Source organism: Cryptomeria japonica, chromosome 10, assembly GCF_030272615.1.
Source record: "Cryptomeria japonica chromosome 10, Sugi_1.0, whole genome shotgun sequence".
Taxonomy (NCBI): domain Eukaryota; kingdom Viridiplantae; phylum Streptophyta; class Pinopsida; order Cupressales; family Cupressaceae; genus Cryptomeria; species Cryptomeria japonica.
The window spans coordinates 112,480,028-112,497,539 of record NC_081414.1 but is presented as its reverse complement, the minus strand read 5'-3'; the positions used below and the strand labels follow the sequence as shown (position 1 = coordinate 112,497,539).

At 33.8% G+C, this 17,512-nt stretch overlaps 1 protein-coding gene across 1 annotated transcript; it reads right to left on the bottom strand.

Annotated features, from left to right (window-relative positions):
* Positions 1-5,205: 5,205 nt before the first annotated feature.
* Positions 5,206-6,336, bottom strand: LOC131072508 (replication protein A 70 kDa DNA-binding subunit A-like). Its single transcript, XM_058008679.2, has 2 exons — positions 5,493-6,336; positions 5,206-5,309 (listed from the first exon to the last, which is right to left on the bottom strand). Exons 1-2 carry the CDS (start codon positions 6,334-6,336, stop codon positions 5,206-5,208), a joined length of 948 nt encoding a protein of 315 aa, XP_057864662.1.
* Between the last annotated feature and the right edge of the window lie 11,176 nt (positions 6,337-17,512).

The window sequence follows — 17,512 nt, the reverse complement described above, 5'->3', positions numbered from 1 at the left end:
TTTGGCAAATCAGGTGGTTTTGAACCTGGATCATAGATAATTTTTTTAATCTGGCCCAAAGCACCATTTACCAGGCCAACTTCTATCCATAAATTTGCAATAAGCATAATTTCTTGGTCTATAGAAAGAAGAATTTCAAATGCCAGTTGTTCTTCTTGGTGTGGCTACTTATCTCTTTGATGTTTGATGATTGCTGTTGCACGTGCAATGGGTGAGTGCAATTGTGTTAACATTTTAATGTTGTGTGCACTTGAAGCTGCATTTGTTGCAAACAAATACTTCTATTGGCTGAAGTGATTATTCTCATCAAGTGTTAAAGCATGGGTTGACCGCAACTGTAGGGACTCCCAATCTATTTGCAATGGTGTTGAGTTGCAGATGTTAAGCAATATTTCACGGAATCTTATGAGTGAAGAACTCGTACCTTGTTGACGAAATGGAATATCCAAGGTGACAACAATATTGAATGTGTGCCATAGAGCTAGTGCCATTGAGTGCGATGCATATAATGGCCTATCCATAATCGGTGGAAGCTGTGCAAGATCACCAACCAAAATGACTGAGACACCTATAAATGATTCATGTTGTTTGCTGGGGAAAGCTTCTCACAATCTTTTATCAATCTTAATGAGTAATTGAGGGCCAACAAAGCTCATTTCATCTATTAAAATGTAATGTAAGTGTTTGCATTATTCTTGGAACATTAATAGGGAATGGCCTGTTAAGGGTTTGTATTCTTGAATGGGTATACGGAGGGCAGCATGGATTGTGGTTGCTTGGATATTATATGTGGACACACCTGTTGGTGCTAGTACAAGCAAATGGCATTGTGTAGGGTCTGTATTTGAATTTAATTATCTGTGTATGCAGTCAATTAGAAATGATTTTCCAGTACCTGTAGTGCCTTGAATGATTAATCGTAATGGTGAAGAATGCAGGTTGTGTTCAACATGAGTCTTAATAATATCAAGTGCAATCATTTGGTTTCGTGCAAGCTCATAGTTAGTAGGTGCATTTAAATGTGGGTTGGCAAGATAGTGCAATGCATGGCTTTTCTCTGTCAAAACAAAGTTAAATGCTTTTGAATGTAGTGGTTCATCAGGTATAGAAGTAGTCCAATCAAACTATAGATCAAAATCACATTTGCCAAGCAGTTGAAGAGCAGCAACGTTGAAGTTGTTCGATGCCCCTAGTTGTGACAAAAACTCTCATTTGTACAGGCCTTCTTGAGTTGTTTGATGAGTATCTTCTGCTTGCAGGACTTCAACATTTTCTGTGGTGATGTGTTCTTCAAAACCATTTACATGCCAATGAATGTAACGTGTACTTTGAAGATGTTTCCAATTTGTGATAATTTCTTCAGGTGTGATACCTATATGTAGAGGAACAATTCAAAATGGTTTGTAAAGAAGCAATTCTGTCCAACAGAAACTTTCAAAACTGCTGTCCTTTTCTAAAGGTAATGATTTGTGTTGTGGGTAGACATTTACAATTGTGGGTAGCTTTCTTTTCATCCATTTAGATGATTTACGGTGCTCAGAGTATGTATATAGCTGGGTTGAATGAAGCAGAGTGAGGTTTGCTAATTCTGGTGGTCGGTTCATGTAGTTTGAGGTGTAAGATATTGTTGTTTGAGTTTGGTCACCACAATTAGCTATGCGTTGGAAGATTCTTTTACCAACATTAAGTGTTACAAATTGGCGTGTACAAGATATCAATGGGAGTTTAAGCAGCATGTGACAAGTTTCTTGTGCGCTAATGTCCCTATTAGCAACTATTCCCATGAGTAGCCTTTGGTATGCCAAGAGGATTGTATCATCTGAATTTGCTGAGTCAACTATATGTTTCAAGATATCAGTATAGCTTTTTGACTTTTGTTCAGTTTTTGATGCATACTTTGAAATATATTGTAGAACTTCTTTTTTTGAACAGACAGGCTGGCAGTCAACATTTGCTCTCCAAATGGCGAGCATTGTAGGATTATGTACATTTAGGCGGGTATCATTTCTTACTAGTTTGTATGATGGGTTATTGGTCTGGTCTAATATTAGTGAGGAGTCAGGTTGTTCAGGCCAAGGAGCTTTGTATCGACATTGAAGGAATGAGTTTTTTTTCCTCAAGCAGGTAGATTCTGAACATTTCGTATGCCGTTGAACAACATTGACCAACTCAGTGTAATCAATACAAGGATCTATTTTGGATATGATCTTTGTGTCTGCAAGGTATGGATCTGAAATTGTAGGCATATATTGCCTATTCAAGCGAGCTTCTGCAGAACGTGGATTCCATACTGTGATGTACTAGTCAAAGAAGTGTTTAACTGACTGGATATTTCTTGGATCTGACTAGTCAAGGCTATCAACATTTGGTGCATGTGGTAACCAAAGGAAGCCATGTATATGTGCTGATCCTCGGTGTCGCCATTCATATCTATACCAGTGGTCAATAGCTTGCAGTTCTTTGACAATCACTTCATCTCGAAAGATTTGAAATCTTAAGTGTAAGTACAAAGCTGTAATGTGAGGATTATTGATTAAATTTTTGGTAAATTGTTTTCTGTTGTTAGGTGTTGTAGTTGACTTTGACTTTGGAAATAACTTATGCAAGTCTGGCCATTTTGTGTCAGCTGAGCTTAAGGTGAAGAATAGTGTAGGTGCACCTAACTGTTGTATCATTGATGTAAGGTCACGTCAGGACTTGCTCCAAAATGCCCGAGTACCACGCAATGAGGCTGGATATCACATGATGTGATTTGGTAATTCACTTGATGGTGTGTTATGCAAGCATTCCTTTAAACCATAAAGATTTTGCAGAAGACTATCTTGTAGATTAGTCTTAATGAAGACAGAAGCTAATTGCTGGGATCGGTGTCTCATCATGAGATTGTAGATATAATATCTAAAGCGGACATGTTGTCCAAATCTTTGATCATAGTATTTGATCAAGTGGACAACATATTCATGTAAATGTACTTGCTTTTGTCTTTGTTATAGTGGTAAAGCGATTCCAGTAGGGAAAAGCATTGGGAATGCCATGGAAAGGAGGCCCTCAGTATTGTACTCATTGATAGGGGTTGCACTAATTTTTGGCCAAGGAATAACATTGTTGATGCTATTATCTAAATGGAGGATGTTTTTGATTACTTCAAGTTCAGGTAGTGATGATGGTAGCTGTGGGATAAATGAGGAAGTATTCTCCCAGGTTTGTTCTTCGTGATCAATATTTGGTAGAATAGAGGTATCTTCAACAACATCTTCTTGCAGGGAATGCACTGCATGCAACAACTCTGTAATGTCAGTGGTTTGCTCTGGCAATAGAAGTACTACATCTGGATCAATGATTACATCCTTGTAGTATTGATCATGTTTCATTTTGTAAGTCAATGCATTCATGACGTGAAGTCTATTCACGTAACAGTCATAACTTAAACCTTGCAAATTAGTTCTATGGACAATTAGAATTTCTAATTGGTTAATGTGCCGAGGCAATGTTATTGCAATATCAGAAATATCTTGTGGAAAGTTTATTGTATGGACAAAGTATTTGTATTGGCCTCCCCTTGCATGTATCAGTTGTAAAATAGGGGCAATTATTGATATGAGCATTTCTTCTACTTGAGAGAGGGACTTTAAAATATAAGGTTGCTCACTTGGGTCCATATTGTTTGATAATGAGAAGCGATGGAGGCCTTTTTCACCATAACATCTCATGCACACAACTACATCATTGAATTTTTTAATAGTCATGGCCACATACATTTCTTTACAAACAAAACATGGCTGTGTCATCTCCAACATGTCAACCTTTTTGCGGAAATTAGACAATGTCTTTTGAAATGAAGCACCCTTCATAGTGAGTTCAGGAGTAGTAGAAAATGTTTGATTGAGATTAATTTGCTCAACATGAGTCTTTTCTGTTTCTAATAACTTTCCTGAGTTATTGGAAGATCTATGAAGTGCATGGCGCTTCAGTTGTCATTTCTTGGAGATATCACCTCTGTTCTTTGCATAATAAGTTCTATTGGTCTGGCTTCTCTTCAATTTGATAGCATCAATTTCTTGAGGGCAAGGTTGGATAGATATCTAATATTTGAAAGAGAGCAGACGTATGTCAGAAATTTTATAATTGAAGGTAGTTAACTTTGAAGCATGTATGAAGAATGCATGAGAATTGAAAATGCCTTCATGTATGGTTATGTGATTTTAGAGGATTTGTTGTATATGTAAATTGCTTTTGTTGTGTTTATTTGTAGCTCTAACGATTTGTTGTGTTGTGTTGTTGCGGTCCTTGACTCAACTTATATGTCTACCTTTTGGTATACTTGTAAATGAGTTTAGTTGAAAACTATGGGTTGTGGGAAGTCATAAATTGTTTTTGTAGTGCTGTACTACGTACACAAGTTGCTGTTAGCAACTTGGCTTTTCAAAATTTAGTATTGTCATACAGGTATACGTCATATATAGTATTTTTTGATATATACACATGTATGTATACATGTACAAATGTATATACACATAAGAATTAAATATTTGTAGTGCTGCATACAAACATATGCACATATATAACTACACATGTATATATCACAAAAATTGACACTATGAATAATAATACCATATATATGTATATATATATATATATCAGTGTATATATGCATAATTGTTTGTTGTTCTTAGCTGTTTTGTGTTTTGAAAAGCATGATTGTAATATAGGTATGCACAACTATAGTAAATTCTGATGCATACAGATGTATGTACACATATACACATGTACATATACAAATAATAAAAAAAATGAAAGTTTTGTATATGAACATATGCACATATATAACTACATGTGTATTTCAAAATCACTATAACTATGAATACTTGTATATAGTTCTGTATTGTATTGTTATATAGAAAGATATTAGACCAGGAAAAGAACAATATACCTGCATATATGTATATTTTTTGTGCAAATAACATAGTCTTAATACATTTAAAAGCAATGAGTATGACTGAAAGTAACTTATGTGAAGAGGAAAAACTTTCAAAGAGATAATTGCAAGATATAATAAATGTCCATACAGATATTTATAGAAGCATACTTGTTTTTGTTAAACATAATTGTTTGTATACGTAAAAATATTAAATATGAAAATTAGCTAATAGTATAATTGTATTGTAAACTGGAAAGTTTAATAATTAGAAAAGATGCGTTATAATTCTAAGTCTCTGTACTTAGGCAGCTAATTTCTGCAAGCAGTGCATGGCACTCAGCTTTGAAGTCAACAAGAGCAACTTTATTGACTGTCACTTTCATCTTGGATTCTGAATTGTATGTCTCAGTAGAAACCAGCAGTGTGAATGAATAGTAATGTGACAGTACTCTCTTGATCACTGAGGAAGGTGTCTCTGTTGTTGTTGCATCGTTTTGTAGTGCATAGAGCTATCTTGTAGTTTTGTGTAGCAAGTGATTGCCACTCTCATCAAATGTAGTGGTCCATAGAGTACCTGTGGCATCTTGCAACTTTAGAGGCAGGAGGTAACTATAATTACAGTCTTGCATACTCATTTGACATCTAGAGTAGAACCAAGAATTATCAGCTTGCTGTGTACATTTTTTCTTGCAAGGCCTTCCATTGACTATCAGTGGGCAAGCTGTGTAATAGAAATATTGGTCATTGACATTGACATAGCATAGAATAGCTAGCAATGTTGTCTGAATTATTTCTAGTTTGATGCTCATCCGCTCACGGATCGAAGAGATTGTCATTCTAGTATATTTGCCATCTATGTGGATAGTTTCTACAACAAAGGGTACAACAAGCAAAGGGTCCTTTCCTCTTGATGTTAGAAGGCCTGCTTCTGGAAAACTTGGGTTGATATGTAATGTTGTTGCACCTATTATGTTTACAAGCTTGCCATTGAAATAGCCAACATGAGCATTACGTAAAGCAAGGATTACCACACTATCATTGGTCAACATATTTTTCAATTCTAGGCCCTTTTGTTTTGCTATTGGGCCCCATAAGTTGATGTCAATTGTTGAACCAGATAGATCATTAATTTTCACGACACGTTTTTGTGTTTGACTGCCATCTTTCCTATGAATAGGAATGATATCTCCAACATATAGAACAAGACCAATAACGTCAACTAGTGTATTGTTTGTTAGTTGAAACAATTCACTAATAGGTGTGAAAGGAGTAGTTTGTTGATCTGCTTGTTCTTTGTTGGTGCTGCGTTTTACTATGGATGTATCAGACAAGGTGATTTCTAAATGACTGTTTAGTTTGTTGTACCTTGCATTTGCCTCCTTAATAGATCCTTTTGAAATAATATAATGTGAACCCATGTCCACACGGGTATAGTGTAACTTAGCTATCTCATCAAAACATGTAATTCTAATTTTAGAACCATCACAATCAACAATGTCAAAGCTAAAGACATGGCCATTTTTGGTGGCTGTGCTATATGCCTTAATAGGCTGTTTATGAGTAACTTTCCCTTTGATTGTCCATTTATTTTGGTATGGATTCAAAGTTTTTATAGGATTATATTTTCAGAAGTTGTTGTTTGTGGAGATGGCAATTCAGTTGCAAACTGAAGAGACCGTTTAGATGTTGAATGGTCTGTCCTCAGACATAATTTCTGGTTGTTGTTCTTTGAATAGATATTCTGGTTTTCCAAAGAATGGGCAAACACTTTGTTTCACTTCCAGACTAAGTATTACAATAGTCCTGTGAAAACAAAATAGTTCTTCTTAAATTACTGTTAATTATACATAAATGAAATTAAAAAAAGCTGAAACATATTGTATTTAATAATCATAGTTGATTTCCTACCTTGTGTTCCATATGTATCAACATGTATAGCTCGATAACTGGACTATTGTGCCTATTTTTAGAATATCTGAACCTATCAGAGTAGCATATTTAGAAGGAAAGATTCCCAACTGCATGTATTTGCCATCAGATAACACTAATTTATGTCTGTCAGTATCATCTGTGTTGTTCTGCATTTTCTAAAATGACAAAACTTGTAGCAATGCTGAAGGAAGGTCATCCCCAGCATTGATAGATTGGATTGCAAAAGGGGTAGGGACATACTCTTGGTTTTTTGCCTACAAAAAATAATATGAATATAGAGGATTTAATTTTAACGGGAAGTAGCTCATATATGAGCTTAGTTGTCAGTGTAAAGCTTGTGTTAGTAAACTATGTAATCAAGGTATGGTATGTATACAGTATGCGTCTACTTTCGTACTATGCTCTAAAAAAAGGATGCATGTGGTAATGAAAAGGATGGTAGAAAAAGAGCAATGAACTGTCAAAAAAAAGAGCATAAAAGATTTCTATATTGAAAAGCTTTGATAATTTAGCTTACCAAATTATCAATAGTGGAATGGTCTATGGATTCAGACGTAGCTGCTGAAGATGCCATTGTGCATATATACCTTTTGAGAATTAAAAGTAAATTATAAGCATGATGAATACTAGTTCTTATATCAGGATACAATCATAAGATGATGTAAGCTTATCGAAGGTATATATGCACAAGTAGAGTAAAATTAACTGAGCATAAAGTAACGTTGCTACAGTTTTTTGTTTTGTTTCAAATGCCAATGAATTGATCATAATGTGATTGAAAAATGCATTGAAACCGATAATTGCTCATATGCTGAAAAGCTCAAAAAACATTAAATATGACATAATGATTTATATATTTGAGAGCATATTAGCAAAATATGAGTTTATCTGATCAAAGATCTTTCAAAATACGGTATGGTTTTGTCTGTTTCGAATGTTAACCAAAATATGAATGTAACTTTTCAAAGATTGAATAATTACAACAACATAGGATCAACCCAAGCAACCCATCTGAGGTCATTATCACTCCATTTAAATACTTTGTCTCCCAATGTGAAAATAACCGTTGGATCAATTAATTGTTCAGTACTTGGTATTGGCAAAGGTTCTACTTCAATACTATGTATGCTTGTTACAACACTACAAGATGTAGAAAGGTTGACTGTTGTTTGCTTTGGTGATTTATGTTCATAGTGGGCAATGATCTTTCTGAGGTTACTCTTTAAATTGTCGCTTTCTTGCAACATCCTATCAATTACATTGTTGATGTCCTCTGTTGCTTTCAAATTTGTATCCATTCTTGAAATTTGATTGTGTTAGTGTGGCTATTTTCTGTTTAAATGACAGATTGGAAAAGCATTACTAAAAAAAGTGAATATACAAGAATAATACAACAAATATTTAAGTTGATCACATTTTTTTTGTGAATGACGATGAATTTAGTATTAACAAACTCTAAAAACTTGTAATAATTAGCACAATACATTAAGATTTGTAAATTGTTTAATGACTCAACTTACAAAGCTTTCACTCTGTGAAAGAAGGGTTTAGTTGCATTTATTTTAGAGTATGTGTGCATATATATTCATGTGTATATATACAAGTAGATATGTGTATATTAGTGTACATAGATCTATAGATATACATCTCATATATATACATATATATCTATATTTATCTTTGAGACTAAAAGCCTTCATGTGCACAGAGTCAGTTATCCGATGTGCGTTATGCTGGGCAAAGATGTTGTCTTCAATGATTTCATTTGAAGGCTGTGCATGAATGTTGACGTTCTCAATCGTTCTCAAGGAATGCTGTCTTTAATGATGTCTTTAATGATTTTGTCCTCAAGGCTATGCATGAATGTTGACGTTCTTTATGGCTGCTTGCAACCTTAAAATGGAATTTGTTTTATTGTTGTTGCCAATATTTTCCTGTACAATTTTTGCTTTCGAAATGTTCGCATAGATTGTTAGGTTTGTTGTTGTTTTGATTATTTTGCAATTTTCCAGGTTGTTTTGTGAGTTCAAATCCCCCAGATTGTTGCGTTTTGTCCGAATGTTGGCTCTGCAATTTTTCACTCTCAAAATGTTCACATAGATTATTGGGTTTACTTCAAATAGTGATCTGCAGATGTTCGGCTAGATAGTTGGGTAATGTTCTCATTTTGACTGTTTTGTGAGTATTTTAGTGGGCTTGCTTTTGAGGTTGACACCGTTAATGGTTTGAAGTTGGAAGGTAAGGTTCTATTTTTTGAAAATGTCCATTTCGGTCTGCAAATATTTGGTCTACAATTTTCACTCTACAAGTGTTGCAATAGATTGTTGGGTTTTGTTCTCGATTTGACTGTTTTGGTGCTTATGTTTGCTTTGCGTTCTAAGTATTTTGGTGGGCTTCCTTGTGAGGTTCACAACATTAATGGTTTAAAGTTGCAAGTTTTGTTGATTTCGAGGTTCCGTGTGCTTCCAGGGTTGCTCCTTTGTTTGTGTTGCTTGACTATTTGTGGGCATTGCTCCTTTGAGTTTGCAAGCAATTTTCCAGGTTGTTCTGTTAGTTTCAAGTTGTGAAAGCTTTGAATTAGCAAGGTAGTTTTTGGTATTATTTTTCCCTTATGTGTGCTTGCAAAATTGTCGGTTTGTTTATGTTCTTTAAATGTTTGTGGGTGTGCCTACTTGTACTTTCAAAGCCATTTTTAGGGCTGGTTTATGAGTTTCACGACATATTGTGCCTGTTTTATTGTAATGTTTTGTAATGTTGTTTAATTGTTTGTGGACATGCCTACTTGCAGTTTGCAAGGCATTTTTTAGGTTGTTTTGTGAGTTTCACGGTCTGCATGCTATGAATTTGGAATTTAAGATCCACTGGTTGCAACCATCAAATGTAATCTGTTTTATTGTTCTAAGCTTTATTTCAGTCTGTTAACTTTCCACATGGGTTTGAATATAGAGGTTTAGTTAAGGTTTCTTCTGCTTATGTGTATATATATTGGGCTCCTTTATGAGCAACACGACTTCAATGATTTGATGTTGTTGCAGGGTGCTTTGTTTGTTTATGTTAATTAGGTTTGTTTATGTTGTTTAACTGTTTGTGGCTGTACCTACTTCAAGTTTAATTGTCGTGGACAATATTTCACAGTTCAAATGTTCGCATAAGGGTGTATATAGTTATGGAGTTACCTTTGGTTGTAGATATGATAGTTTTATATGGTTTCTTCATGAGGTTCATGCCATGAATGGTTTGAATTTGGAGGGTAAGCTTGGTTTTTTATTTAAAGTGGTTTTTTGTTTTGTAACGATTTTTTTTTATGGTCTACCTATTTCCTTCTTTTGTCTGGTTGCAAGGTTAGGTATGACTATCTACTGCTGTGTGCACACAAAGGTTTTTATTCAGTAAGATAAATTGATATATATATATATATATATATATATATATATATATATATATATATATATATATATATATATATATATATATATATATATATATATATATATATATATGTACATCATGTTTATATATTTGAACATGTATATATATAATTGCATTTGTATAGAGATAGATTCATGTATATATATATAGAAGTATTCAGACTGTAAAAATTCGTTTATGGTTGCAGGATTGCTACTTTGTTTATGTTATTTAACTATTTGTGGGCGTGACTACTTGGAGACTACAACATAGGGTACTGTATGTACATATAGATATGCAAATGCCTATATGTACATACATGGATATATATATGCATAGATGTGTGTATTGGTATACATGTACACATCCGTACACATACATGTATGTATATATATGTACATATGTGTATACACATATACATATATCAGTACTTGAATGTGTTGTAAAAAATTACATAACCAAAGTACTTGTAGCATTGCTACTTTGTTTATGTTATTAAACTATTTGTGGAGGGTAGTATTTTCAGAATGCAACATAGAGTACCATATGTATATATACATACACAAATGGCTATATGTACATACATGCATATATATATGCATACATATGTGTATTGATACACATGTATACATGCCCACACATACATGTATGTATATATATGTTCATATGTGTATGCACATATATATATATTAGTACTTGAAATGTTCGCATAGATTGTTGGGTTTTATATATATCAGTACTTGAATGTGTTATAAAAAATGACATAACCAAAGTACTTGTAGGCTTGCTACTTTGTTTATGTTATTAAACTATTTGTGAAGGTTAGTATTTTCAGACTGTAACATAGAGTACCCTATGTATATATACATACGCAGATGGCTATATGTACATACATGCATATATATATGCGTACATATGTGTATTGATATACATGTATACGTGCCTACACATACATGTATGTATATATATGTACATATGTGTATGGACATATACATATATTAGTACTTGAAATCTTCGCATAGATTGTTAGGTTTTGTTCTCATTCTGATTATTTTGGTGGTTACATTTGGTTCTCGTTGTGACTATTTTACTGGGCTTCCTTGTGAGCTTGACACCATTAATGGTTTGAAATTGCAAGGTGAGGTTCTGGTTTATTTATGTTTAGTTTCTCCTTCCATGTTCTTGCAGGGCTTGCTGCTTTCTTTCTGTTCGCTAAGTGTTTGTGGGTGTCACTACTTCTATTTTGGAAGCAATTTTCAAGGCTATTCTATCTGTTGTTTAATTATTTGTGGACATGCCTACTTGCATTTTTGAAGGCTTTTTTCAGGTTGTTTTGTGAGTTTCACGGGCTGCATGCTATGAATTTGCAATTTAAGTTGCACTGGTTGCAACCATAAAATGTAATGTGTTTTATTGTTGTAAGCTTTATTTGACCCTATGTATATATACATATGCACATGGCTATATGTACATACATGCATATATATATGCCTACATGTGTGTATTCATATACATGTATACATGCCTACACATATATGTATGTATATATGTACATATGTGTATGCACATATACATATATGAGTACTTGAAAGTGTTCTAAAAAAAAAAAAAGACTTTGTTTATGTTTTTTAACTATTTGTGGACGTGACTACATTCAGACTATAGTGTAGTCTTGTATCAACAAATCTTAGACAGTTTACAATGAGGCTATTCAAACAAAGATTTAATAAAATTGTATATACACATGTATATATATACGTACATGCCTGTACGTATACATATAGATTTATATACATATATTAATACTCTAACAATTTCATAATCTTTGCAGACATAAAGAACGTTGACAATCATGCACAACCTTGGGAATAAAATCATTAAACACATTGTTGTTCGACAAACAGAGCACATGCATAGAGATTGCCACAGCAAAATATTCTTTAAGCTATTAAAATAGGACAAATACTTTAATGACATAATCAAAGTACTTGTAGGGTTGCTACTTTGTTTATGTTATTTAACTATTTGTGGATCTGACTACTTTCACACTACAACATAGAGTATTCACATAAAGAACGTGACATTCATGGAGATGAGCACAACAGAATATTCTTGACAACATCAAAACAAATTAGATAATGCTGAAAAGCTAAATACCTCTCAAAGTGAACAGAGATGATGGAGACTGAAAGTAATCATGTCCACAAAGATTTAAATGACATAACCAAAGTAACAATCCTGCAAGCACAACATACCAAAATATAAGGACGGTATGAAACAATGCATTACAAATTTTGAAAAGTTTAAAAACAAAACAAATAAGTACCTGGAAACGTAAAACCATTAACGCTAACTAGCTCAGAAACAAGCCCAATAAAACATCCAGCATTGGTGCACATCATCGGAGACAAAAAGATCAAAACAAAGTAAAACAATTAAACAAATCAATATCTGTAAATAGAAAAACCGAAGTCAAATGAGACTACACGAAACCAAGAAATAAGTAGACTATACAAAAAGCCATTACAAAATCAAAAATAATTTATAGAACTTACCTTGCAAATTCAAAACATTTAGTCTGAGTAACAACAAAACGAGGAAATAAGCAGCTTTTAGAAAAATGCAATACGTAAGGAAAAAAGAATCAAACTAAAAGCATATCTCACCTTGCAAATTCAGACCATTCACTCAGAGCGACAACAAAACCTAACGCAACAACCATATCGAAAGAAATGTGGGATTGCCTACGAAATTGGACTTAGTCACGACCACAAACAATTAAATAACATAGAGAAAGTAACAACCCTGCATGTAGACACGAGGAGAAAATAAGCAGATTATAATAAAAAAACATTAGAAAACCAAAAAAGAATTTAATAAAATCAATGCTTACCTAAACAATTCAAACGATTCAGGACTGACAACTATATGCAACCTAATGCGAATATTTGCAGACCAAAACATTGGCCACAACAATAAAACCAATTAGAATTTACGGTTCAAAGGGTCCATAAAGAATGTAAATAAAATAGGAAATTACCTTGCAATTTCAATAGTCAGGGCCACAAACAGTTAAATAACATAAACAAACAAACAACCCTGCAAGCACATCAAACAATCCAAGGCATAAAGCTCATAAAGGAGCGGAATAAAATAGGAACAATACGCTGTGACAGTCACAAACCAGCCGTAAAAATGGCTTCGAAAGTGCAAGTAGGCATGCCCACAAACATTTAAAGAACATAAACAAACCGACAATTTTGCAAGCACACAGAAGGGAAAAATAATACCCAAAACTACCTTGCTAATTCAAAGCTTTCACGACTTGGAAATGACAGAACAACCTGGAAAATTGCTTGCAAACTCGAAGGAGCGACGCCCACAAACACTCAAGCAACACAAACAAAGGAGCAACCCTGCAAGCACACGGAACCAAGAAATCAACAAAACCTGCAACATTAAACCATTAACGGTGTCAACCTCAGAAGGAAGCCCACCAAAATACTCAGAATGTGAAGCAAACGTAACCACCAAAACAGTCAAAACGAGAACAAAACCCAACAATCTATTACAACACTCTTAGACCGAAAATTGCAGACCGAATATTTGCAGAGCGAAATGGACATTTTCAAAAAATAGAAGCTTACCTTCCAACTTCAAACCATTAACGGTGTCAACCTCAGAAGCAAGCCCACTAAAATACTCACAAAACAGTCAAAATGAGAACATTACCCAACAATCTATCCGAACACCTACAGACCGGTATTTGAAGCAAACCCAACAATCTATGCGAACATTTTCAGAGCGAAATTTGCAGAGCCAAACATTCAGACAAAACCCAACAATCTATGCGAACATTATAAAGAATCTAAATAAAATGGAAAATTACTTTGCAATTTCAATAATGACGGCCACATATAGTTAAATAACATAAAGAAACAAACCGACAATCCTGCAAGCACACAGAAGGGAAAAATAATAGCAAAGACTACCTTGCTAATTCAAAGCTTTCACGGCTTCGAACTCATAGAAAAACCTGGAAAATTGCTTGCAAACTCCAAGGAGGGATGCCCACAAACAATAAAGCAACACAAACAAAGGAGAAACCCTGCAACCAGACAGAACGAAGAAATTAAGGAAAGTTGCAACTTTAAACCATTAACGGTGTCAACCGTAGAAGGAAGGCTAGCAAAATACTCAGAATGCGAAGCAAACGTAACCACCAAAATAGTAAAACCCAACAATCTATTGCAACATTTGTAGAGCGAAATGCACATTTTTAAAAAAGAGAAGCTTACCTTCCAACTTCAAACCATTAATGGTATTAACCTCAGAAGCAAGGCCACTAAAATAGTCACAAAACAGTCAAAACGAGAACATTACCGAACAATCTATGCGAACATCTGCAGACCAATATTCGAAGCAAACCGAAAAATCTATGCAAACATTTCCAGAGGGGAGATTGCAGAGCCAAACATTCGGACAAAACCCAACAATCTATGCGAACATTTACAGACCGGAAATTGCAGAGTGACAACAACAAAACAAACTACATTTCAGGGTTGGAAAGACGCATAAAGAACGTCGACGTTTGTGCACAGGCTCGAGGACAAAATCATTAAAGACATCATTAAAGGCAGCGTCCTTTGGGAAATAGGCCGCACGCACCGGAGACCACACATGCACCAGAGAAATGCTGCTGTGACACACGGACTAGAGGGTTACTGCCGCCGGCAAGACATTCCGGCGGCCAATGGAATGTCTTGCAATATTCCGGGCCCTTTCCCCCACTAAAAGCCTATCGGCTTAAACATAAAAATAAAATAAAACACATCACAAATCACACTTTTAAAATAAAATAAAACACATCACAAATCTTGTAACTCTATGAGTACTAAAATAAAAAATAAGTCTATCAAGTGTGTATACAATAATAAGACAAGGGCAAGACTCACATAATGTGACAAGTTTTTCATCTATGGATTAATAACCTTTTTTCATGAGTATTATAAGGCATTCGTCAAGCTAAATTATTAATAACCTTTTTCATCTATGGATTAATAACCTTTTGTCATGAGTATGAGAGGGTTTTCCACGTTTGATGATTATTTTCAAGTACGAATAAATACCATTATATAACCCAAAAATAGTAGAAAATAACTAATGGTCATGACACACAAGATTTTTTGATGCATTGTAAATTGACAAGATCACGCCAAAGAAGGCCATAAAGTGATAGCCATTTCAATTGTTAAAAAGGTACACTATATTACTAATCGTTTTGGAACTCTTGACAATTGAATTAGCCTAAGAATTGTAATAAATTGATTTTAGGGGATGCCTTAGAATGTAGAATTTTTGAACTTGCCAAGTTGGAAGAAGAATGGGAAATAGTGATAAGAATGATCATCATTCATTATGAGAGTTAAAAATATTTGATACGAAGACATCTAATATGAAAGTCAAACCTATTTGTATTGGCTTTTTATAAGACAAATATAGAGAAATCAAAGGAGAACATGGGAAGATGGACCCATTATGGTTAAGTCCATTCAAGATCAATTTCACATGCATATAATTATTTTTCTCAAATATTTGGATGGTTCTCTCCTTTTGTTGCCTTATGATAGATGAGACTTGGAGCACCATTTTGAATAAGGTGGCCTATGTCTACCATTCTAAGATTAGGAAAAAATTGTCTTGTCATATTTGTATCCATTTTGCATATGTTGTTTATCATTATTTTAGGTCTTAGTTAATATTTGGTTTGTCATTTCCTTCCTTCTCCATATTGTCTCTTTGTAAAATAGACATAGCATTAATCATATTAAGTCACCATCTACATCATACATACATATACAATACACACATACACACATATGTACAATTTATACTTTGTGTATATCTATATATAATATGTGTACACATGTTTGACATGTATCTAATTACCATGATATCCCTAGTTAATTTTTTTTACAATATCATTGTATTTAAAGTCCTTAATTTCTAAATTTCATGAAATGTGAACTTATCATCATTATACAAGTATCACATTAGATTGAAAATCAAAAATCATAAGATAATAACATAATGTATAGCATGTGGCTCGTACTTTGAACTAAATCATTACTTTTCATTGGTTAAATCAATTCATGAGTTCTAGGCTGAGGGGTATCCACTCCACCAAATTCACCCGGGGCACGATCCTAACCTCATCCCTTATGATGTCGGAGCCTTGCACTCAACAAGACTTTATTTCTGATGGACTCATTTAGAACCATTCAACTTCACCATAAACCAAGGACCCAAACTTATTCTTAATTTAAATTCATATATTATGATTAGAAAAGTCCTTATTTTTCTCAATCCATTAGAATATAGGGAATATTAAGCCACCTTGACATTATGAATTGATATATGTGAAAGGAAGTTGATCATATAATATTTCCACCTTATAAAAGATAGGAGGGGAAAACCCTCAAGCTTCGTGTACGCTTAACTTAATTATAATGCATTCCATCTTCATGTATTTTCTTGCAGAGATAGATAAGGATGGATGCTAGTGAAGGAAGAAACCATTATTTTTTCTTTTTTACGAAGTTGGAGTGAGAGTCAATCGGAATTGGTCCTTTGGTTCGTATTTTTTCATTGATAAATATTAATTTTAATTTTTTTTGAAAGTTTATGAATTTAACTATGTATTTATGGGTGTTTGGGATAATATTCTATGATCTGTGATTTGAAAAGAAACTTTGGATCATATTCTATAATCTATTTTAAGATGAAGTGAGTTAGAAAAGAAAACTATGGATAAGAAAAATATAATTTATATAGTCAAGGATGACTGGTAGTGTCGAGGTCAAATTAAGCTTTCAATAATTGCATCATGGTGAAGTTGGTTGTTAATTTGTATTTCTCTATTGACAAACATCAATTTTGAATTTCTAGGAAGTTTCTAAATTTGGCTATGTAAACATTTTTTCATCAACATTTTGAATATCATATTTTATGTGAATTGAAGAAGATATTTAAAGTTATTCTATATGATCTTGTTAGGATTCCCACAGATACTGAGAGGGGGGGGGGGGTGTGAATCAATATCTAACTGGTGTACATAATTTCTTATCTTAAAACATGTAGAATATATTATAACAGTGTACCAGTATGCAAGAAATAATGCAATAAACAGAATAAAAAACATCCACATGAAAAGCACACATGACACAAGGATTTAACGAGGAAACCTGGTGTGGG

Coding starts and splice junctions, on each gene's coding strand:
- LOC131072508 (XM_058008679.2), bottom strand. CDS start 6,336: ATGGGTTCACATTATATTATTTCAAAAGGATCTATTAAGGAGGCAAAT. Junction 5,310..5,492: donor AAAGTTGCAAGATGCCACAG/GTACTCTATGGA, acceptor CATACAATTCAG/AATCCAAGATGAAAGTGACA.